Here is a 26,015-nt window from a genome sequence, read left to right on the forward strand (position 1 = left end):
ATAGTCTGAGTTCATTCCCATTACATATAATAATTGCTGATGTTAGAAATATATTATTTATTATTTTGAGGGAAACTCCATTTATTCCTAACTTTCCAATGTTTTTCAATAGGAATGGATGTTGTATTTTGTAAAAGGCTTTTACAGCATCTTCTGAAGTAATCATATGATTCCTGTTGATTTTGATATTGATATGTTTAATTTTGTTGAGTGTTTTCCTAATGTTGGACTACCCCTGCCTACCTGGTGTAAATCTTATCTGATTATTGAATATTATCCTAATAATAGCATGCTGTAGTCTCATTATAAAAATTTGGTTTAAGATTTTTGCATCAATATTCATTAGGGAGATTGGTCAATAATTTTCTTTGGTATTTTGATTCTTACTGGTTTAGGTATCAGCACCATGTTGGTGTCAAAAAAGGAGTTTGGCAGAATTCATATTTGCTTTAAAAGTTTATGTAGAGGGCCGGCTAGGTGGCACAGTGGATAGAGCACCGGTGCTGGAGTCAGGAGTACCTGAGTTCAAATCTGGTCTCTATCGCTTAGTAATAATTACCTAACTGTGTGACTTTGGGTAAGTTATGTAAATCCATTGCCTTGAAAAAAAAAACAAAAAAAAATCTTTTTGGACAATAGGAATTAATTGTTCATTAAATGTCTGGTAGAATTCACTTGTAAATCAATCTCAAGTTGGAGACTTTTTCTTAGGGAGTTTATTGATGGTTTCTTCAATTTCTTTTACTAAATGGAGTTATTTAGGTAAATTATTTCCTTTTCGGTTGATTTGGATAGTTTGTATTTTTCTCAATATTTATCCATTTCACTCAGGTTATCCAATTTATTGGCATATACATTGACAAAGTAGTTCTGAATTATCTTTTTAATTCCTCCTCATTAGTTAAACCTTTTGATTTTTGATATTGATAATTTGGTTATCTTCTTTCTTTTAATCAGAATGACCAAAGGTTTATCTATTTTATTGTCTTTTTCATAAAAACAACTGTTAGTTTTGTTTTTTAATGTTCTTTAATTTTAATTTAATTTTTAATGTTTTTTAATCAGTCGTTTTCTTGCTTTTTCATTTTTATTAATTGATTTCCAGAATTTCTATTTTAGTATTTAATTACAGATATTTAATTTGTTATTTTTCTAGGTTTTTATTTCCATACCAATTCACTGAACTTCTCTTTCTCTGTTTTAATCATATAGGAATTTAGAAATAAAAAGTTTCCTCTCAAAATTGTCTTGGCTGCATCCCATAAATTTTGGGATGATGTCTCATTATTAGTATTTTCTTGGATATATTTTTTTGAGTTATAAAGATTTCATTTATTTTGAGATTTGCAATTTCCCCCCTAATCTTGCTTCTCCCCCCCACCCCCGAAAGAAGGCTATTTGCCTTAAGGAAAAAACAAAAAGTATAAGTGATAGCAAGATCGGACAATAAGATGTCAATTTTTTTTTTCTAAATTAAAGGCAGTAGTCCTTGTTCTTTGCTTATGTTAATGGAAAAAGATAGTACAGCAGGAAATTCAGAATTAGTCATCTTAACTGCAAGTGTGAATGCGATGAATGGTCCCATAAAACAGAAGTGGATAGCAGAATAGATTAAAAAAACAGAATCCTACAATATATTGTTTTCAAGAAACAAATTTGAAGCAGAGAATTATACACAGGGTAAAGGAAAAAGGTTGGAGGAAAATATATTATGAATCAACTGAAGTAAAAAAAAATCATGCATAATGAACCTAATCTCAGATAAAGTAAAAACAAAAATCAATCTCATTAAAAAGGACAAGGATGGAAAGTACAACTTCTAAAAAGGCACCATTCATTACTCAACATCTATGCACCTAGTGGAATAGCATCCAAATTCCTAGAGGAAACACTGAGTGAATTAAAGGATACATAGACAGCAAAACCTTAATAATAGGGGACCTCAATCTCCCTCTCCCAGACCTAGATAAATCTACCCAAAAAATAAACAAGAAGGATTTTAAGAAGGTGAATGAAATCTGAGAAAACTTAGGCATGATATACTTCTGGAGAAAACTTAATGAGGAAAGAAAAAATATAACTTTTTCTCAGCCATGCATAGCACCTATATCAAAAGTGACCATGTACTAGGGCACAAAAATCCTTTGAATCAAATGCAGAAATGGAGAAACAATACACACATACTTCACAGACCATGATGCAATAAAAATTAAATGTACTAAAGGGTAAAGATAAACCAAGAAGTAATTGGAAATTAAATAACTATCCTAAATAATGGATGGATCAAACAAGAAATAATAGAAACAATCAATAATTACATAAAAGGAGGACTTCTGTCCAAGATGGTGGAGAGAAGACAGGCACAATTTTAAAATCTGATCTTCCCCATATATGCTATGAAACAAACTTCTTAAAAGAAATTCGATCAAAAAAAAAAAAACAAAACCAAGAAACAAAAGCCAGGAGAAAGAACATCTACTTCAGGATTTGTCTCCCACAGTCATGGGTGAGTTGGGGTGCAGAGGACTAATCAGTCTGATTAGGGTAGGGGTTGGAGCCCCTGAGCCTGAGGGCCTGAGAACTAGAACCTGCTTAATTTAGTGGTGGGGCTAGAGCCTGGTCGACCATAGGGGCTTGGGTCAACTAGGGAGCAGAGGCATTGGGGTTGACACTGACATCAAAATTCTGATCAAAGGATCATATCTTTAGGGCTGAAAGAAACATTTTCAATAAACAATTCCAACATCCTCATTTTAACTTAGGCAGTTAAGTGACTTCTGCAATACCACACATGTTTTAAGTGCCGGGATTCAAAGCCAGGTTTTCCCAATTCCACATAAACTATCTAGAAGAGATCACATAGAAAAGTCTATGTAAAATTATTCTTCATTTTCATTGAGAATTTAACCAACCAAAGATGATATTGCAAAAGTTAAATATAACTTATATTGATTTAATGAACTAGAATGTATGAAGTACCCAAGACATTCGCTTAGATGCTTCCATATGGTTCTCACAAAACTCTATGAATCAGGTGCTTTGAATGACATTTTAAGAATGAGGAAACAGTTTGAGATAGGTTAAGACTTACCCAGGGTCACATAGTTGGAAAATATCAGAAGCAGCATTCCAATTCCAGTCTTTCCAATGACAACTGATTGCAGCATCCTAATATCTGTACTAATTAGCACTTTCTAATATGCAGAGGATTTTTCTCTCTACTGTCCTTTGATGAATCTAGAAGAATTGGTACTCATTTTTACTGTTGATTCAAGGAAATAAAACCCGAGTAAATAATAGAGATGGAAGTAAATTCATAGTTTTATTGTTCTTTCAAACTCCTTCTTTTCATCATTCTATCTTGCCCTTCTTGGAATTTTATTTAAAAAAAAATCAAATGACTCTCATATATAAATGTGACAGATCATATATACACAGGAATCAGTAATCCTTTCATAAGAAGAAAAGAATATTCTTTGTCAAGGAAAGGATTGGCATGATGCTTCTTTGGTTCCAGTAGGAGGTCATATATTAAAATGTGTGCATGAGAAAGGAGTCCATGATTGCTATGAAGACAGAAAGATACTTGTTGATTCTATATTATGTACAGGTTTGCAATCTGAGGAACAAAGAGAGGTGCATGTGATTGTAGGATACTCTATGCGTGACAAAAGTACTATAAGTCTTCAAGCAATTCAGAGATTCAAAGAGTATATTGTTGTGTATGTTTGTGAAAATATATGTGTGTATTTGTGAGAGTGAATGTGGGAAATTGTGGTGCAGTGAGGCAAGAGTCAATACATGAACAAGGAAGGGATCCTCAATAATTCTTGGAGGGGAACCCAGGGTAGTGTTTTCTATCTACTGAGCCACTACACTAATGAACTCATTTCTTGATTTCAATGAATCTACAGATAGTGACAGAAGAAATTGGATTTTGTCTTGTTGATTTGATACCCAATGCATTTGAAGGAGAAGTAAACTCAATGATAAGTGAAAGTAGGAATATTTCTAATTTTTCTCCCTAGTAATTCTACCTATAAAGAATACAAATACAATATCAATATCCCCATTGGACTCTGGAAAGAATCTTGCCAGCAATAAGAAAAAGAGAAATACGCATGTGATTGCCACAGGACAATCTATTCACTTTACCATTATAGAGAAGGATGATGGAGGCATCTTTGAATTCTTTGAGAATAACATCTTCCCACCATATTACATTAGAAAATTTCAGTCAACTTTTAGATGAGCAATGGACCCCCATATTGTAGGTTCAGCTGGAATACAATCAGCAACAGGTGCTTGGCCACTTGGAAGGACCCTAATGACATTCAAAACTCTTTTAGTTGGAAGTTCAATTTCAAACTGATTGACTTCAACTTGAAGTAAATGATCAATTGATGATGGTCTGTTAATCACACTATGGAAGTGTTCAGTTAATCTCTTTAGGATCATTTATGGCTATGTTGTTGATCAATATTGATCCAATAACACTGAGCAGTTGAGATGCACCATAGGTCTTTGGCTCATAAAAAATCTTCAGGCAATCAAAAACCCCTTTGGTTCATTACTACCTTCATAATCTTGAATCACATATGCCTTCTTACTGAACTACAGATTTTGTATCTTACAGATGTTTCACTCAAAGTGCAGCCAAACTGTGCATATGCTCTGATCCAGTAATGCCACTACTAGGACTGAATAACAAAAATATCATCAAAAATGGAAATGGAAATACAATAAAAAATCCAGATAAACAAAAATTCAAACAAAAAAAAATCTGAGTAAACAAACAAAAAACCTACAGAATCTGAATGAACACTATTTTCCATTATTTTTTAAATTTCTATTTTGTTGGAAAGGTTGTGGGAAGATTCAGACATTAATACATTGTTGGTGAGGTGATCAATGGATACACCCATTCTGGAGAGAAATATGGAGTTATGCCCACATATCAAGACAACTGATCATACACTTTGACCCAGAAATTACAATAATAGGACTATATTCAGAAGAAACCATAAAAAATGAGTTCTGTAATATCCCTAGCAGTTCTTTTTATAAAGTCAAAGAATTAGTAATTGAGGGGATGCAATTGGAAAATGACTAAATAAGTTAGAGTATTTGAATACTATGGCTTATTATAAGAAACCATAAATGGTCAGACTCTAGAGACGCATGGAATGAATTATAGAATCTGATGCTGATTGAGGGGTGCATAACCAAAAGAATATTCATTGTGCACTTTTACAACATGTTGAGTTGATCAGCCTTGATGGATGTAGCTGCTCTCAGTAGTTCCGAGAGCTAGGACAACTCTATTAGTTCAACTATGCAGAAAGAGAGGACAATATGTCCATTCAGAGGAAGACAAACAAAACAAAGTAAAAAATCCCTTCAGAATCTGATGAACACTACAGTAACTTTTAAAAAAGTTTCCCTTATGTTTTTCTTTCCCTTAAATGTAATTCCTCAAACTGATAATGAGTAATCTGTAAATGTTTCTAATACAAATGTGTATGTAAAATATTCATTTAACTGTTCTCCATTGACATTAGGGGTTTGAGTGAAAGGTAATTATGTAACTTTAAAATATGCACATTCACAGTGATGAATATTGAAAAATATTCATAAGATTTTTCTAGAAAAATAAAATATTAATATAAAAATGTACTAGAGATAAAAAGAAGAAAGAAAAAGTAAGGGAGAAGAATCAAGTATTCGATTTCATTCTTTTTTTTTCAGGAGCTATTCAATTTAATTCACAATCGAACTCAACTGATGCTGATTAACTTTGTGTCCCAATTAGAAATGAAATGTTTCATATTAAGTTCAACAAGCAAGAAAAACCAGAAAAAAGAATAGCAAATTGACTCAGAAGTTTTCTAGCCATTTTCTTAGGATAAACAGTATGTAAGTTGTAAGGAGGAATGTTTTCTCATAATTCAATTTTGATGTGAAGTAATAAAGTATGAACCATTTGAAAAGAAAAACATATAACATTAATTTGGATAAATTCTTTATCAGGAAGAACCTTTTAGAGAATATCATGATTGGGGAACAAGAAAGTGAGGAGGATTTTCTTAACATCTTATAGGTTCATAGTCTAGTTTCTTCACCACTAAAATCAATACAGATGACATTAACAATTCTGCTATGGAATCTTCCCCCCGATCCTCCATAAAACTTACAGCAGCATTCTGAAACATCTGAACTACAACACACAGGATACATTTCTGGTTGAAATCAGGAAATGTGTTTTATCCTTTTTAATTCTAGCATATCATGTTTTATTTGAATCAGATAATGTCATGTTAGTCTGGATTTCATTAGTTCTTTCAATTTAAAATCCACAATAACTATCTATACATGAAATAGTTTCTACTTTAAACAGGCCTTTTCTTTGCACACTAAAATAAAAAATAGAACAAAAACAATGCAATGCAAGAGGGGACAAAATGCAGTAAGACAAACAAAACATTTTCACAGTAGAATTGTTATTTATTTTATTGAGGGGGAGGAGAAATTTTGCTTTGAAATTTACATAGTGACACTGTAAATATCTATTTTTTCCTAAAATAATTTTGTACATGAACATTTTCAAGGTTTTTATAGTGTACACATTTCTAAAAACACATGATACCAGCAGCAACTGAAAATGAATTCTGAAATAGGTACACATGTGTTATCCATCCAAAAGTATGAGAAGTATGTGGTAAAATATTGACCATTCATAATGCTTCACAATGTGTGATTTTTATTTAGTCAGTGTTATTATAGTAACTTCTTAATAAAAACAATTAATATATGTGTTCTGACATGTATTATTTATAGTGAAGTATTAATATATCATATCATTTATTTAACAAATCAATATGCTTTCTATATTTAATTGTAGAAAGTTAATTTAGCTTTTGAAAATATTTATTTGGAAATAAAGTCCCCCCCCCCCATTTGCCACTATAGATTTTTGTTTAATTAGTTGAATATTATAATGTCATCGTGTTCTGAATCTGTCCACATATTCAAATTACTAATCTAAATTAAGAAAAACACTCACTGTGAATAGTAAGCTGTGTTTTGGAGGTGTTTGATTTGCCTACAAAGAAGTTAGGAATTACTTTATTATAAAATGCTCTTAGACGTCTTATGATTTTTTTAAATTGTAATTTTAGACTTGTGGGCATGGACAAAATTGAGGTACATCATTATGGTAGGCTAAAGGTTATATAAGGAGAGACATATTTAGCTTTTACTGTATCTATTTTTCATTGTAAAGAAAGCATGAATAATATTGGGTTAAATGTAACATATGACATCTCAGTTTCTTGAAAATTAATTTCACCTATTTTATTTTCAATACTATATATATTTTGGTTGATCTGTTTTACCAAAAGGACTAATGAACATGTCCATTATAAAAAAAGAGAGGATGTGCAATGAATACAGAAAAACTTTAAAGAATAGAAAAATCTTACTGGATGCAAGAGATACAGGACAGAGAGACAATAAGAATGGGAAAGATATTACACATCACAAAATTCATAGTGGTGAGAAACTATTAGTGTAATAAATGTGGAAAAATCTTTAGGTACAGGGTACATTTTACTAAAAATAAAAGAATTCAACCTGGCTAAAGACTCAATACAATGAATGTGAAAATGTGTTAAGTCACAGATACCTTTTCTCAGAATGGTTTTATGGGGAGGGAGGAATTATTTCAATATATTGAATATGGGAAAATTTTCAAAAAATGAAATCTTGATGAACTTTAAATCATTGCACTCTAGAATTAAAACTGAGTAAGCACTTAGAAATATTCAGTTCATTTATTTTTTTCAGAAATTGAGGGCCAGGGAACCAAAATGACTTGCCTATAATAGCACTTGAGAAAATTAGAATATGGAAAATGGACTCTCCATTATAAACTTGGAATATATGTACAGGTTAGAAATCATTAAATCTACTCAATGTGAGGAAGACTTCAATTTTATTTCGTGATTTTCCTTCCCATCTGAGAAAATATGAGATAGAAGTACAATTAATTTAATGTCCATGTGAAAATAATATGGTAATAGTATATTTTTTTCACCTATCATAGATTTCATTCTGGAAGTTAATTGTAAGTTTGTGATGGGATTAGAAAATCTTCAAATGAGATTTTACAGCTAAAGACAAGAATCAAGATCATTCTTCTATTTTACACAAAAATAAAAATTAGACTTGTTACTTAAATAAATAAAGGCACCTAATTTACTTTCAGGAGTAACCCACAGAAATGAATTCAGTCTTGTTCTAAGGAACTAGAAAAGTCTGTGTGAATTTTAAGTGGAAAGAAGACCCTTTTATTTATATCTGGCATAGAATTCTTGTTTATATCTCATAAGCAGTGCTGTCAAAGCCCTTAGAAGAATTGATGATATTATTTTGAATTTTTAAATATGCTTCAAAATGATAATAATGGAAAGGAAATTGATAACATTGACAACTGCAGGATTTTCTCTTTTGTATTTTTCAATGCAATTTGGTTAAGAGATTTGCCCAGTGTAAACAACTAGGTAGTTAGAGTCTGATCTCAAATTTGAACTCACCTAGGACTGACTACAGGGCTGGCGCTCTATCTGCTGCACCATCTAGCTGCCCATAACCCTAGGGACTTTCTTTTCATTTAGAACAGTGATTCATCTGTAACTATCAAGATATAAAAGAACAAGTCATAATCCTACAATACCACAAGCAAAATTATAACTTAGTGAGATTTTTCCTTTTTGGATAAATTAGATCTAAAAAATTATATTAGAATGAGAATTTATGCTATATTACCTAGCAAAAGATTTCTACTTATTACTAATCTTATAGCTTCTTTTATATGCCTATTTCGGAGACTGTATATAATGGGGTTCAAAAGGGGAGGTATAATAGAATAGAATATTGAAAAGATTACGTCTTTAATGGACCCAGATTCTGAAGTTGGTTGTAGGTACACAAAGCCTATTGAAAAAAGGAACAAAGAAACCACAATAATGTGGGGCAGGCAAGTAGAGAAGGCTTTTCTTTGGTCATCTTTCACTGGAAATTTGAGCACAGTGGAAAAAATTCTACTATAGGATGTAATGATGAAGGCAAAGCAGCCAGCCCCTATTACCAGGGCAGAGGCAAATAAGGACAACATGTTGCTGAATGTCTCTGAGCAAGAGATCTTGAGGAGAGAGGGGATATCACAGAAGAATTGATGGATCACATTGGATTGGCAGAAAGACAATCGAAAAGTGTATCCAGTGTGGAAACCTGAATAAAAAAGGCCAGTGACAAAGCATGTGAGAGTCATCTTCATGCAGACACTGGGACGCATAATCACTGGGTAATGAAGTGGGTGGCAGATGGCAACATAGCGATCATGGGCCATGACAGTAAGCAAAGTTAATTCAAAATATACCAAGAAAATGAGCAGAAATATCTGAGCTGCACATCCAGAAACTGAAATAACCCTGTTGTTCACTAGGGAATTAAAGGATGCTAGGGGAACTGTGACTGATATGTAGCAGGCGTCGACAATGGACAAATTCCTAAGGAAAAAATACATGGTTGTGTGGAGTCTCCTGTCAAAAGTGGTGAGGATGACAATGAGGAGATTCCCCATCAAACCTGCTGAGTAAAGGAGGAAGAAAAGCAAAGAGTATAAGATCTGTAGTTCTTGAGTGTCAGAAAACCCCAGAAGAAGAAATTCAGTCACGATGGTGGTAAAGTTAGGCATTTTCAGATTCAGTGAATGACCTAGGGAGTGAAATTGAATAGTCCATAAATTGGATTATAAAGGTTATGCTGTGGTGAAAGATGAAAAGTCATCATTCCATTTTTATCATTACTGCATAAGATATGAAACCTGTCTTTTCCTGGCTATGTAACTGGTCAGTCCAGTTAACTATCAAGGAAAAACTCTCAAACTGTTTTATGAGAGGTGTAGAGTTGTGTTAGTAAAAAATGTTTCTATATCTGGGAATTCCATCTATTAAAATCATGGATGCTTAAAGGTAATAATATATTGATTATCTGTCTATAATTCAGTACTGATAATCTATCAATGAAATTGATGATCTTTAAGTATAAAAGTGCCATGGACATTTTATCTTTATGAATATCCATAAACAAGATAGAAGAGAAAGTCAGAAATTAAAATAAATATAGATTCAAACCTGTTATTTAATTTTGCTACAGTATTGATAGGAACTATATATTTTTTTCCTCTTTCAGTGCCATCTATTTACTTTCCCAATGACTGAAAGTTGCAAGTGAATGGTGGAGATACATACAGAAATATTTTTGCCCCATATAGGGATAGGAGGAGGGTGAATTCTGTCAACATGGCATGTTATGCTCTCTAATGTTCAGAATATTTCTCTTTATCCCACTTTTACCATAGCTAGTCATGGACTCTGCTTATTTAAGATTTTAATTTTCTTCCATTCAAATTCATAAGGCAACCAAAATGAGTGATACATTTCTCCCTGGTTGTCTTCTATGAAATGGCATTCAGAGGAGTAAACTGTCCTGATAAAAACCAATAAAAGGAACAGGAGGGAAGGAAGGAAGGAAGGAAGGAAGGAAGGAAGGAAGGAAGGAAGGAAGGAATTAAGGATGCAAGGAAGGAAGAGAGGGAGGGAAATAAGAAAGAAAGAAAATATGAGAAGGAAAAGGAGAGAAAGAGAAAGAAAGAACAGAGGGAAGGGGAAGGAAGGAAGGAAAAATAGAGGGAAGGAAGCAGAGAAAGAAGGGAGGGAGAAAGGTAGGAAGGAAGAAGGAAAGAGGGAGTGAAAAGATGTAAGGAAGAAAGGAAAGAAGGCAGGAATGAAGGAAGTAAAGAGGTATGAAAGAAAGGAGCAAATGAAGGAAGAAAGTGAGAAGAAAGAGAAGAGTGAGAGAAAGAGAAATAAAGGAGGGAGGGGGAAGGAAGGAAAGAAAGGAGGGATGAAGGAAGAAGGAAGGGTGAGAAGAGAAAACACAGAAGAGGATAATGAGCATTCCATTCAAACTCATTGTATCTTACCTTAACAAGACAACAGATCTCCATTCTGAGATTCACAAAGATTTGCTGAATTTTTTTTTCTTGGAAAGGACCTCCAGAAAAGATTCAACTCAGGTTGAATTGGGAGAAAATTATAAATATTTCCTTGTTGTTTAGCCATCATAATTCTACTGCCCTCTATTGGGAAGCATATTTTCCCTCAATTTTTCCAATTATATTTGTAGTTGAAATTGGCCAGTATATTTGAGAGGATGGCTCTAAAGACCAATTTCACACTTGGTAACACTTCCTTGGGGACATTGTCCCTGCTCTTCAGTCACATACAGAAAATCAGAGATCATTAGAGTGTTTTAAGATTCTAAGGATAGCAAAAAATAAAATGCAATTAGTCCTCTCAGGAGGACTGGGTTGGAGTTCAAGATATACTAATTAATGTGCATTTCTCTGAGTACATATCATGACTATATGATTCATTATCTCTCAGGTCCCTTGAAAATAATCAAATAAGACCTCTTCATGCATCCTTCAAAGGACAGAAGAGGAAAAATTCAAGTTTCTTGAGAAGTGATTTGCTTTCTAACCTCAGTTGATACAGGTCTACTGTAGCACTGGTTATAGATATGATTGTCATAAAGGAAAGAGATTTTCAAAAATTTTCTGTAAAATGTTTCAAAATATATTTTTCTTTATGCATTACATTCAGTCCCAAAGAATCCCTTATCACATTTTTTGCCTTGCTTTACAAGAAACGAACTTATTAAGTAAAATTACCAATAAAATAATGATATCTGACAGATTAGAAAAAATTTTAAAATCACAGCTCCTTAACCTCCTACATAATGAAAAGTGGTGTATAATACCTTGTCCACTTGTTTCTCTTGTCCCTTAACTTTGTTTTTAAACTTAGAGTAAATGAATATTTTCATGATTTAATTGTCTATTTCCATCACATCAAAATCAACTTATGCCAGCATCCTCCATCTAAACTCCCTTTAATTAACAGGAAGGTAGCCCAGAGGATAGAACACTGAACCAACATTCAGGTAGACCTGAGTTCAAATCTGACCTTGAAAACCTGATACTGACTAGTTGTGTGACCTTGGTCAAGTCATTTACCACTGATTCCCTCTCAAAGAGGGAAATCTCCAGTTGTCCTTATCCATATCTAATCACTGGACACAGATGACTCTTTTTTATTTGATATTTCCTTTTATTTTTCCAGTTGCATGCTATGAAAGTTTTTTTTAATATTTGTTACCCTGTATATACATATTTTTCAGATACATAACTTACTTTCACTCTCCTTTCTCAACCCTCTGCCCTTAGCAGCAAATAGTCAGATGAATATTACACATATACACATTTGTGTTTAACATGTCTACAGATAAGTCATGTTCTATTTGAGGAATTAGGATTAAGTGAATTGAAAGAAAACCATGAGATAGCAAAGAGAAACCAAAAATATAAGAAATTTTAAAAAGTGCATGTAATATTCATCCAGATTCTGTAGGGTATTTTTGTTTTGTTTTGTTTTTCTTTCTCTGGATGGGGACAGCATTGTCCATTGCCAGTCCCTTTAAGTTTTTCTAGCTCTCTGAACTGTTGAGTAGAGCTGCAGCCATCAAAGTTGATCAACTCACAATGTTGTTGTTAATGTGTACAATGTTCTTTTGGTTCTCCTCCCTTCCCTCAGCATCTGAACCTGTACTTCACTACATGCTTTTCTAGTATCAGACAATTTACAGTTTCTTATAGTATTCCATAGTATTCACCTACTGTGACTTGTTCAGCCATTCCCCAGTTGATGGGCATCATCAATTTCCAGTTCTTTGCCACTTCAAAAAGTAGCTATGAATATTTGGAACATATGAGACTTTTCTTATTGGTTATGATTGTTTCTGGATATAGACCTGCTATTGATATTTATAGATCAAAGTGTATGATCAGTTTTATTGATATTTGGGCATGGCTCCATATATTTTTCCAGAATTTTTAGATCAGTTCACAACCCCACCAACAATGTGTTCATGTACCAATCCTTCCAGAACCTCTCTAAAACAGTGATCATTTTTCCTTTTTTCATCTTAGTTTGATAAGTATGTGGCAGAACTTCATAGTTGTTTTAATTTACATTTCTCTAATTTTTAATGATTTGAAGCATTTATCAATTGGGGAATGACTTGTACCTGTATAAATTTGATTCAATGACCCATAAATTTTAGAAATGAGACCTTTATCAGAACTCCTAGTTGTGAAAATTGTTTCCCAACTTTCTGTTTTCCTTCTAATTTGGGCAGCATTGGCTTTATTAGAGCAAAAACTTTTAAAGATAATACAGTTAAAATCATCCATTTTGTAATTTATAATGTACCAGCTTGGTCATAAATATCCCTTTCTTAGATTAGATAGAGTATTTCTTGGTCTGTTAATTTTCTATGCTGTCACATTTTACGTCTAAATCCTATACTATTTTGACTTAATTTTGCTTTAGTGTGTGAGATATGTGTCTATGGTGAGTTATTACCATACTATTTTTCATTTTTTCCCAATACTTTTTGTCATATTCTTATCCCCAAAATTAATGCTTTTAGTTTCTCAAACATTAGATTACTGCAGTCATTGACTACTGTTTCTATTGAATCCATCCTAACCCATTGATCCTCTCCCTTATTTCTTAACCAGTACCAGGCAGTTTTGATGGCTGCCACTTAATAGTATGATTTTAGAGCTGATAGAGGTAGGCCACTTAAATAGACAATTAATTTTTAATTTTTTTCATCAGTTTCCTTGATATTGACCTTTTTTGTTCCTATTTTTTTCCTAGCTTGCTAAAATCGTTGTTTGGTACTTTGATTAATTTGGCACTGAATAAGTTACTGAATTTGGGTAGAATTGTCAATTTTATAATAATAATTCAAGGTAACTAAGAGGAATTGACATTTTTCTAATTGTTTCAATATGATTTTATTCATGTGAGATGTGCTTTGTATTCTTACACTTTCTGACTTTGGTTTGGGAGGTAGAGTCTAATTGTATTTTACAAGGATTTGTTTTTCTGTTGCCTGATGCTAATTTTCTCTTGCAAGTGCTAATTTTCTATTGAATTTCTTTTCCCAATTTTTCCAATTTATTATTCAACTTCTTCCTGATTTTTCAAGGAAGTCTTTCTGGGCTGCAGACCAATTCATATTCTCCTCAGCTGTGCTAGATCTGTATTTCTCCATGGACCCCCATTTTTCTCTGGCCTTTTTTCATCTTGTGTTGGGTAGGGGGGAGCTGGCTCTCAGAGGTTTGCTTTTGAAGATCCTAGAGTCTTTGTTCACTTGGCTTAGTAATTCCAAGGGCCAGACAGTAGGGAATGCTGTTTGCTTTCGCTGTAGTGAGGTACTCAGCAGCCTGGTATGAGTTGACTTTGAACACTGGGCTTGGCCCTGGGGGAGGGAGTTAATATGTTTCTGTTGAGTGAACTCTGTTTCCCTGAGGGGCTGGGGGAGGTTTGTTTACTGATTGTTCTGGGCAAAGGGCTCTACTGAAAGTATGGAGCTCATGTCCTTGGCCCAGCTGGTTGTTCTCCCCGTGTGCTCTGAGACTCTATACTAGAGCTCACCCGCCTGTAGCTCCTCTCCCCTGGCCAAAGACTGTAGCTAAAGTTGTGTCTCACACCTGCCACTCACGGAAGTCTATATGGCTGAGGCTGGCCCTCTGGCTCCCCCCATTTGCTGTCTCTGCACTGATCCTCTGCTCTAGTCTCCCAGTTCACCCACAGTCCCCTGAGACAGACCTTCTTGGTAGGTGTTCTTCTCTTAGCTTCTCTTTCTGGGTTTTGTTGATCGAATTTCTGTGAAGAGGTCTCTCTCATGTTATTTCTGAGGGGAATGAGAGAGCACCAATCACAGTGCCTGTCTTCTCTCCTCCATCTTGGCTGGAAGAAGTCCCTTCCCTCTTTTTAAACTAGGGTCTTTAACAACTCTCAGTTTGTCTGAGGCAATGCCTACTTAGTGATTAAGGCTAGGTGAGGAAGAAATGAGACAGAGAATGGCTTCTTTAACACAGTAAAACGTCTCTTTTCTATTCCCCTCCACCTCTATCCACTTTCCTCTCCTCTCACCTCTAGATTTCAGACACTTATATGAAACAAAAACTCTGTTACAAAAAATGTCAATTTTTGATCACCAAAATCTGGGAAGATATCTTGTAGTTAATGGGCTTCAAATCATTCTGTCTTTCAATGATTGAGAATAATAGGTCCAGACTAAGAATATTTGTTCTTTGTGTCCTGATTGAATATAAATAATATTATTTCTGTTCTTGTGAGTCTATATAATTTTTCAATGAATGGGATTAAAAGGGATAGCTTCTAAATATTGTGGCAACTTCAGAAATTGTTTCCTTTATCACCTCAATTTCATCAAGCAAAAAACAATCTTAATAATGAGGATTATGTATGGGAGATGGTATGTCTGCAGATTCAGGATAAGAAAAGTATCCAAGTAAAGAATCCCAGGTGTAGTTTTGGTAGCAGGATTGGGACATGTCAGAAGTCATCCCAGAAAATTTGGACAGTACAGGGGAACAGAAATCAGAGGTGTAAGCAAACTTGATAATGTGAAAGAACACACACAGGATTTTAATTTTATCTTTCCCTGTTGAAACTAATTTTGAAAATTGCCTCAGTTGGACAATGGCATCCAATGACTCTGGTCATCAACATGATGTTTAAAATTGAGAATGACATCAAAATTCTGATCAAAGGATCATATCTTTAGGACTGAAAGAAACATTTTTCAATAAACAATTCCAACATCCTCATTTTAACTTAGGCAGTTAAAAGACTTCTGCAATACCACACATGTTTTAAGTGCTGGGATTCAAAGCCAGGTTTTCCCAATTCCACATAAACTATCTATAAGAGATCACATAGAAAAGTCTGTGTGAAATTATTCTTCATTTTCATTGAGAATTTAACCAACCAAAGATGATATTGCAGCAGCTAAATATAACTTATATTGATTTAATGAACTAGAATGTTTGAAGTACCCAAGACATTTGCTTAGATGCTTCCATTTGGTTCTCACAAAACCCTATGAATCAAGTGCTTTGAATGATATTTTAGAATGAGGAAACAGGTTGAGAGAGGTTAAGTACTTACCCAAGGTCACATAGATATAACATATCACAGGAAGGAGTCCAATTCCAGGCTTTCTGATACCAACTGATTTCAACATCCTAACAACGGCACTAATTAGCACTTTCCAATATGCAGAGGATTTTTCTTTCAACTGTCCTTTGATTGATCTAGAAGAATTGATCCTTAATTTATTATTGAGTCAAGGAAACAAGACTCCATTAAATAACAGAGATGGAAGTAAATTCATAGTTTTATTGTTCTTTCAAGCTCCTTTTTATCATACCATTTGTCCTCCTTGAAATATTTAAAATGCCAAGTGACTCCTAGATGAATGTGACAGATCATATGCACACAGGAATCTGTAATCTCTTCATAAGAAAAAAGAATATTCTTTGCCAAGGATAGGGTAGATATGGTACATCTTTGGTTCAGAGAGGAGGTTACGTTTTAAATTCTGTGCCTGAGAAAGGAGTTCATGATTGCTACAGAGACAGAAAGATACTTGTTGATTCTATATCATGTATCTATAACATGTGTCTGAGTAACTAGGAGAAGTGCATAGGATTTTTGTGAACTCTACATGTGCCAAAAGAATTATAAGCCTTCAAGAAATCCAGAGATTCTAAGAGAATACTTATTTGTGTATGTTTGTGAAAATATATGTGTGTGTATATGTGAGAATGGATGTGGGAAAATGTGGAGTGAGAAGGCAAGTGTCAATATATGACTGAGGAAAGGATCCTCAATAATTCCTGGAGGGAAGCCCAGGGTAGAGTTTTCTATCTACTGAGGCACTGTACTAACGAACTCATTTCTTGATTTCTATGAATCTACAGATAGTGATAGAAGAAAATGGATTTTGTTGTGATTTGACACCCAATATATTTGAAGGAACAGTAAACTCAATTATCGGTAAATGTAGGAATAGTTCCAATTTTCCTCCCTAGTAATTTATCATAAAGAATACAAATACAATATCAATATATCCATTGGACTCTAGCAAAAATCTTACTGACAAAAAGAGAAATATGCCTGTGATTGACACAGAACAATCTATTCCCTTTACCTTTATAGAGATGTATGATGGAGGCATCCTTGAATTCTTGGGGAATAACCTCTTCCTGGCATATTACCTTGGAAAATTTCAGTCAACTTTTGGATGAGCAATGGTCCCCCCACATTGTAGATTCAGGTGGAATACAATCAGCACCATGGGATTTGCCACTTGAAAGGGGCCTAATGCATACCCTTTGACCCAGCAATACCACTACTGGGTCTATAACCTGAAGAGATGATGAAAAAGGGTAAAAACATCACTTGTACAAAAATATTCATAGCAGCCCTTTTTGTGGTAGAAAAGAATTGGAAATCAAGTAAATGTCCTTCAATTGGGGAATGGCTTAGCAAACTGTGGTATATGTATGTCATGGAACACTATTGTTATTAGAAACCAGGAGGGAAGGGACGGGAACTCAGGGAAGCCTGGAGGGATTTGCATGAATTGATGCTGAGTGAGAAGAGCAGAACCAGAAAAACACTGTACACCCTAACAGCAACAAGGGGCCGATGATCAACCTTGATGGACTTGCTTGTTCCACCAGTGTAACAATCAGGTTGTCTGTAATGGAGAATATCATCTGTATCCAGGTAAAGAGCTGTGGAGTTTAAACAAAGTTCAAGGACTATTCCCTTTAATTTAGAAATAAACAGATTATCTTATTGTCTGATCTTTTTATCTCTTATACTTTTTGTTTCTTCCTTAAGGATATGATTTCTCTCTCATCACACTCAATTTGGATAAATGTACAACAGGGAAACAAACTAAAGACTGAAAGATTGCTTTCCGTGGGGGGGGGATAAGATTGGGGAAAAAAATTGTAAACCTCAAAATCTTTAAGAAAAAAAAAGAAGTGTTCAGTTCATCTCTCTAGGATCATGTCTACATTGTTGATCAATGTTGGGCAATTAACACTGAGCAGTTGAGATGCACCAAAAGTCTTCAGCTCATAATTAGCCTTCAGGGCATCAAAACCCCTTTGGTTGTTACTATCTTCACAATCTTGAATCACATCTTCCTTCTTATTGAGCCACATATTCTGCATCTTACAGATGTTTCAGCCAAAGTACAACAAAACTGTGCATATTCTCTGATCCAGCAATGCCACTACTAGGACTAAATCACTAAAATATCATCAAAAATGGAAATGGAAATACATAAAAATCATCCAGACAAAGCAAAAGCCTAACCAAAGAAACCAACAAATGAATGAATTTACCAAAAACCTACAGAATCTCAATGAACACTATGTTCACTTTTTTTTTTACAAAAAAATTTTCTTGTTTGAAAGGTTGTGAGAATATTCAAATGTTAACACATTGTTGGTGGGGTTATGAACTGATCCAACCATTCTGTAGAGAAATGTGGAGCTATGCCAAAATATCAATACAACTGATTATACTAGGAGTATATCCAGAGGAAATCATATAAAAATGGGAAAATTCCTATAGGTTCTAAAACATTCATAGCAGCTCTTTTCAAAGAGTTGGAAACTGAGGGGATGTCAATCAATTGGAAAATGGTTGAACAAGTTATAGTATTTGAATACTATGGAATACTATAAGAAACCATAAATGAAAGGATTCTAGAGAAGCATGGAATGAATTATCTGAACAAAAATACCCAGGAGAAAATACTAGTTAAATTCATGAAATGTGTTTTATCCTTTTTATTTCTAGCATGTCATGTTTTACTTGAATCACATTATGTCATTTTAGTCTGGATTCCATTAGTTCTTGCAATTTAAAATCCACAATAACTATCTATACATGAAATATTTTCCACTTTAAACAGGCATTTTCCTTACACACAAAAATAAAAATAAAGTAGAAGAAAAGAAAGCAATGCAAGAGGAGAAAACCAAAATGCAATAAGACAATCAAAACATTCCCTCAGTAGAATTGTTCTCTATTTTATTTAGGGGGAGGGGAAATTCTGCTTTGAAATTTACACAATGAGACTATAAATATCTATTTTTTTCCTAAAATATTTTTATACGTGAATATTTTCAAGGTTTTTAGACTGTACTTCAAAACACATGATACCAGCAGCAACTGAAAATGAATGCTGAATTAGGTATGCATGTGTTATCCATCTGAAAGCAGCAGAAGTAGGTGGCAAAATATGGACCATTCATAGTGCTTCACAATGTGCAATTTTTATTTGGTCTTTGTTATTAGAGTAACTTCTTTTTTTTATGAGAAAATATTTAATGGAAAAACTCTTGTGTCAGGAATAACAAAACATTAAAGAAACAACCTTGGATTTTAAGATTTGCTATCATCTGCCTTTCATCTATCTAGTTTGTCTGATAACCTTACCGTAACTGATATCTTATTGCCGGATCTTGCCACCTCTGATACTTTGTTCCTTCCTTAAGGATATGATTTGTGTTTCATCACATTCAATTTGGATCAATGGAAACAATGTAAAGACTGGCAAACTGCCCTCCGTGGGGGGTAGGGAGGGAAGATTAGGGGAAAAATTGAAAATGCAAAATAAATAAAATCTTTAAGATAATCTTACTGTACAGTACTTCTGTTATGTTTTCTATTTTATGGGTTAACTGTCCTAATGGCAATTCTTCATCTCATCCTGATCTGCCTTTGAACTGTCCATTTTCCTAGTCCCTGAATAAACTCATTGCACGTTAGCTAATGAAGCTAGGCAGTGCACAGAGCAGCAGAACCCGAGCTCAAATCTGACCTTGGCCCAGGAACCCTTGCTAGCTAGGTGCTCTTAGCCAAGTGTCTTCACCTTGGCTGTCCCACATCCAGGGCCATCTCCGGTCACCCTGACTCAGATCTGGCCCCTCTGGCCCGAGATGGCTCTGGAGGAGAAAGTGAGGCAAATCCTGGCACCTCCTCCTCCACAAAACAGCAAAAGTGTCCAAACGCCACAGCCCAGATTCCTCCAAAAGTTGTGGCAGTCCTTCCAACTATTTTAGAGCATTTTGTTCAGATTTCTCTTTTTGTCCTGATCGCAAGGGATCACAGCCGTCTGCCTTGCAAACCTTAAAAGGCCGCTCATGTTCACTCTATCTGTATGTGTACAGGCGCCTAACTGCTTGTCACAATCTCCGATTTATGCCATCCTTCCTCTAAACTGCATCCGCACACGTGGCAAAGTAAGTGACAAAGGAGGGCTGACTGGGCCGGGCTGGGGTCAGCTCAAGAAGGAGCCCCGGGGAAGTAAGCGTCGGGTCAGCGTCGGGTCAGCATCCGGGCCCGCCGTCAGCTATCCAGCACTTGCAACAATCGCTGTGGGCTGTGGTTTCCGGAAGTCGGCCATGGCGGCGGTTCCGGCCTGGGCCCGGCCGCTTCCGGCCACAGGCAGCTGGCGCGCTCGGGCCCGGCATCCCTCGCGGCAGAGCTACGGGTGCCGAGAGCATTCAGGCCGCGCTTTGCGGGCTGCCTCCCCTCCCCCTCCGGCGGGGGAGGGGTGGATGCGGAGGTCAAAGGCAGCCCGTAAGCCTGCAGCCAGCGCCCCTCTGCCTTGGCCCCAAGCCACCTTCCGAGGGGAGGGGGCGGCCCCGGTACGCGGGGCGCCCTCTAGTAACTTCTTAATAAGGACAATCGACAATATACACGTGTCCTGGTAGGCGTTATTAAAGAAGTATTAAAATATCGTATCTTATTTAGTTTAGCAACTCAATAGGTTTTCTATATTTCATTCTAGTTAGCTTAGTTTTTTAAAAATATTTATTTGGAAATAAAGTGCCCCCCCCATTTGCATGATGGGTTTTTGTTTCACTAGCTGAATGTTACAATGTCAGCTTGTTCCGAATCTGTCCACATACTCGATTTACCTAATTGACATTAAGAAGGATAATTTGTGTTTTGGAGGTGTTCCATCAACCTACAAAGCCAAAATGAGGAATTCCTTTATTTGAAAATGATCTTAGAACTCATGTTTTTTTAAGTTGTTTAATATTAGACTTGTGTGCATCAAAATTGAGGTACATCATTATTGTGGGCTCAAAGTTGTGTCAGGAAAGACATTTTGCTTTTATTGTATCTTCTTAATTAATGATCTATTTTCCATCACAAAGCAAGCATGAATAAAATTAGGTCAAATGTAACATGTGGCATCTCAGTCTCATGAAAATTAATACCTATTTTTTGAATACTATCTCTCTATTTGGTTGATCTGTTTAATGAAAAGGATTAATGAACATGGCCATCATAAAAAAAAGAGGATGTACAATGAATGCAGAAAAACTAAGAATGTGAAACATTATATATCACAAAATTCTTAGTGGAGAGAAACTTTATTAGTGTAATCAATGTGGAAAATTCTTTAGGGTCAGGGTCCATCTTACTAAAGGTAGAATAATTCAACCTGGATAAAGACTCAATTCAATGAATGTGAAAAAGACTTCTTTCTCAGAATGCTTTTATTCACGGTGGGGGAGGAATTATTTCAATATATTGAATAGGGGAACTTTTCAAAAAAAGAAATCTTGATGAACTTTAAATCATCAAAGTCTAGAATTAAAAATGAGAAAACACTTAGAAATATGAAGTTAATTTATTTTTCATGAATTGAGGGGCAGGGAACCAAAATGACTTGTCTACAATAGCACATGGATAATTAGAAGATAGGAAATGAAATTTCCATTACACACTTAGAATATCTCCACAGGATAGAAATCATTAAATTTACAGAAGGTGAGGAAGCCTTTGACTTCAGTTCCTATTTCATTCACCTCTGAAAAAATATGGGAGACAAGTTCAATTACTTTAATTTCCATGTGAACATATTATGATAACAATAAAATTTTTTCATCTATCATTGATTTCATCCTGGAAATTAATTGTAAGATTGTGATAGAATTAGAAAAGATTTAAATAAAATTTTTAAGTTAAAGACAAGAGTCAAGATAATGATTTTCTTTTTCATTTGGCTTTATTGTTTGTTCATATTAGAGGTAAAATTTACCACGTTCAATTAAACTTCTTTTATTCTATAATACATGTTCTTTTCCAGCATGGATGACTCAGTTTTAGAAATACAAAACATCATCTAGGTACTTAATAAATGATAGTTAAATTGTATTGGGTTCCAGTATTCCTTTTTAAGAAGACAAAAATCTCATTTATGTTACCAAATAATAAATTAATTAATTCAGACAGGGACTTTAACGATCCAAAGCAATTTCTCAAAATGTCCTCAGCTCACACCAAATCTCTAATTTATTAGAGTAGCAGATATTCTCATTTTCAAAGAAAGAGTTAAAATGTAAATGTTGCAACTACTTAATTTATTATCACCATAGAAAATACCTTAGCCAAAAATAAGGATTACAAAGTAGATTATTCGTGATCTGTTGATTTGAAAAGAAAGTAACTACAGAGAAATATATTATTTAATTTTATGTCACTTGTATTCATAATTCTTACAAAATAAATTCCAACAGATCCAAACATAAACACATTTTTAGTGAAAGTGAAAAAGAATTTTTTTTGTTCCATTCTATAATAGTAGAGAACGTCTAGTTGTAAGACATGGTAAATTATATTAGTACTTTGAAAAGGCAGTTCTTTTTTTTATTATCAAGTTCTTTCAATTGTTCAACAACAGAGACCCTGAAATTATTCTTTCAATCTTTCAGCTCATTTTATTCAAATTTGTCCCCTTAGTAATAGACTAGATGATAGAAAGGTAGTGGACATTTTCACTGAATTTAGTTACTCCTGATTAGTTTTTGCACTGAAATTTATCCTACATTTCTTTCTTTTTTTTTTTGTTGATGCCATTATTTTCTCTGAAATATAGGACACAAATGTAAGATAATTATAATTTTTCCCATTTGATTTTATTCAGAAATTTTGGTTCAGAAATCGTGACCTTCCTTAGCAAAACAGGAAGTCTCCATGTGTTACAATCATCTCTTTGTGAAATAATTCAAACACTTTTCTCAGTGAAAAGTTATTTTTCAGTCATATTTCATAGAAGGATCAGTAATGAACTACTTTTAGGCTCTCAAGGTTCTGAGTTGCCAAGGGTCACACAGTTAGTAAGTGACTGAAAAAAAATTTGAACTCACATCCTATTGACTCCAGTGTTCAGTATAATGCTCTCCCTCCCAACACCCCAAGTATTGAAACTTAACTCCCTATAACTCCATGCTTTTTTAAATGTTCCCAATTTGGATATAAAAAGTGAAAACCATTGCTCCAATTCGACCCCAAAATATCTATGTGGAAATATCACTACTCTTTAATGATCTGTTCATTTTATCTTCTCTACTTTCAGAGTAGTACTTTCCCTTATGTTCAATTTCTCTTTGAGATTTCATAACCTCATCCATGTCTGTATGTTTTTGATTTTCTAAATTTTTGTGAGATAAAATGGCATAATGAAAAAAGTAGTAGATTTGAACTCAGAAAACTTATGAGATACAGGTTGGATGAGATAATTTAAGTTTTACCCTGATTCTCTTCAGTCTCTTAATTCATTCTTGGAAAAACTTTTTTGCATTTAAATACTAAAAAAGGACATTTCCAAAAGAAAAGCAGTTGTTATTGCTCAGTCATTTTCTTCATGTATGATTTTTTTTTATCCCATTGGGATTTTCTTCACAAAGAAACAGGAATGTTTGCCATTTACAGGTTGTATACAGTATTGATCATTCTTCTATTTTACATAAATATAAAAATTCAACTTGATACTGAAAAAAAAAAATCTAGAAAGACACCTAACTGACTTTCAGGAGCAACCCGCAGAAGCCTAACGTAGACATAAATTCAGTCTTGCTCTAGGGAACCAGAAAAGTCTGTGCGAATTTGAAGTGGAAAGAAGACCCTCTGATTTATGTCTGGCCTAGAATTCTTATTTCTATATCATAAGCAGTGTTACCAAACACATTAGAATAATTGATGATATTATTTTGAATTTTTACATATGCTTCAAAATGATAATAATGAAAATGATATAATAATACTATTGACAACTATAGGATTTTCTTTTTTTTTTTTTTGCTATAAATTGGGTTAGTGACTTGCCCAGGGTAAACAGCTAGGTAGTTATTAAGAATATGATCTCTGACTTGAACTTACATCTTCCTGACTACAGGGCTGGTGTTCTATCCACTGCACCACCTAGCTGCCCATAACCCTAGGGACTTTCTTTTCATTTAGTTCAGTGATTCATCTGTAACTATCAAGATAAAAAGAACAACTCATAATCCTACAACCCCATAAGCAAAATTATAGCTTAATGAGATTTTTCCTTTTTGTACAAATTAGGTACAGAAATTTACATTAGAATGAGAATTTATGCTATATTATTTGGCATAAGCTTTCTACATATTACAAATATCATAGCCTCTTTTATCTGCTTATTCCAAAGACTGTATATAATGGGATTCAAAAGGGGAGGTATTATGGAATAGAATATTGAAAAGATTATGTTTTTAATGGATCCAGATTATGAAGTTGGTTGTAAATATACAAAGCCAATTGAAAAAGGGAACAAAGAAATCACAATAATGTAGGGCAGACAAGTAGAAAATGCTTTTCTTTGGTCATTTTTTTTTTTTTTTTAGGTTTTTGCAAGGCAAATGGGGTTAAGTGGCTTGCCCAAGGCCACACAGCTAGGTTATTATTACGTATCTGAGACAGGATTTGAACGCAGCTATTCCTGACTCCAGGGCTGGTGCTTTATCCACTGCGCCACCTAGCTGCCCCCTTAAGTCATCTTTCACTGGAAATTTGAGCACAGTGGAAAATATCCTACCATAAGATGCAATGATGATGGCAAAGCAGCCAGCCTCTATCAACAGGGCAGAGGCAAATAAGGACAACATGGTGCTGAATGTCTCTGAGCAAGAGATCTTGAGGAGAGAGGGGATATTACAGAAAAATTGATGGATCACATTGGATCGGCAGAAAGACAATTGAAATGTGTATCCAGTATGGAAACCTGAATACAAAAGGCCAGTGACAAAGCATGTGAAGGTCATGTTCTAGCAGACACTTGGATGCACGATCACTGTGTAATGAAGTGGGTGGCAGATGTCGACATAGCGATCACAGGCCATGACGGTGAGCAAAGTTAATCCAAAATATGCCAGGAAAATGAGCAGAAATATTTGTATTGCGCATCCAGAAACTGAAATAAACCTGTTGTTCACTAGGGAGTTAATGGATGCTAGGGGAGCTGTGACTGATATGTAGCAGGCATCAACAATGGATAAATTCCTAAGGAAAAAAGTACATGGGGGTGTGGAGTCTCCTGTCAAATGAATTATGGGCAGCTAGCTGATGATGACAGTGAGGACATTCCCCATCAAACCTGCTGAGTAAAGGAGAAAGCAAACCAAAAAATATAAAATCTGCAGTTCTTGAATCTCAGAAAATCCCCAGAAGGAGAAATTCAGTCACGATGGTGGTAAAGTTAGACATTTTCAGATTCAGAAATTGACCTAGGGAGTGAAATTAAATGGTCCATAAGTCAGGGATTTTAAAGGCTGCACAGTGGGTAAAGATGAAAAGTCATTATTCCACCTTCATCACTACTGCATAAGATATGGAATCTGTCTTTTCCTGGCTATGTAATTCTGGTCACTTCAGTTACCTATCAAGGATAACTCTCAAAAATTTTATGAGACTTTCACTAGTAAATAATATTTCTATATCTGGGATTTTCATCTATTAAAGTCATAGATGATTAAAGGTTATAATGTATTGATTATACGTTAATCATTGGATCAGTACAGATAATCTGAGAACAGAACCACCAATGAAATTGATGATCTTTAAGTATTAAATGCCTATCATTTTATTCCTTTCCCATGGATA

General features: G+C 34.5%; 1 protein-coding gene and 1 pseudogene across 1 annotated transcript; both read right to left on the reverse strand.

The window, feature by feature from the left end:
* Positions 1-8,812: 8,812 nt before the first annotated feature.
* On the reverse strand, positions 8,813-9,760 carry LOC141492824 (olfactory receptor 14C36-like). The gene has a single exon (XM_074193513.1). It carries the CDS (start codon positions 9,755-9,757, stop codon positions 8,813-8,815), a length of 945 nt encoding a protein of 314 aa, XP_074049614.1. The 5' UTR covers positions 9,758-9,760.
* Positions 9,761-20,974: 11,214 nt separating this feature from the next.
* LOC141509562 (olfactory receptor 14C36-like) lies at positions 20,975-25,619 on the reverse strand (annotated as a pseudogene).
* Between the last annotated feature and the right edge of the window lie 396 nt (positions 25,620-26,015).

Source organism: Macrotis lagotis, chromosome 1 (assembly GCF_037893015.1).
Source record: "Macrotis lagotis isolate mMagLag1 chromosome 1, bilby.v1.9.chrom.fasta, whole genome shotgun sequence".
Taxonomy (NCBI): domain Eukaryota; kingdom Metazoa; phylum Chordata; class Mammalia; order Peramelemorphia; family Peramelidae; genus Macrotis; species Macrotis lagotis.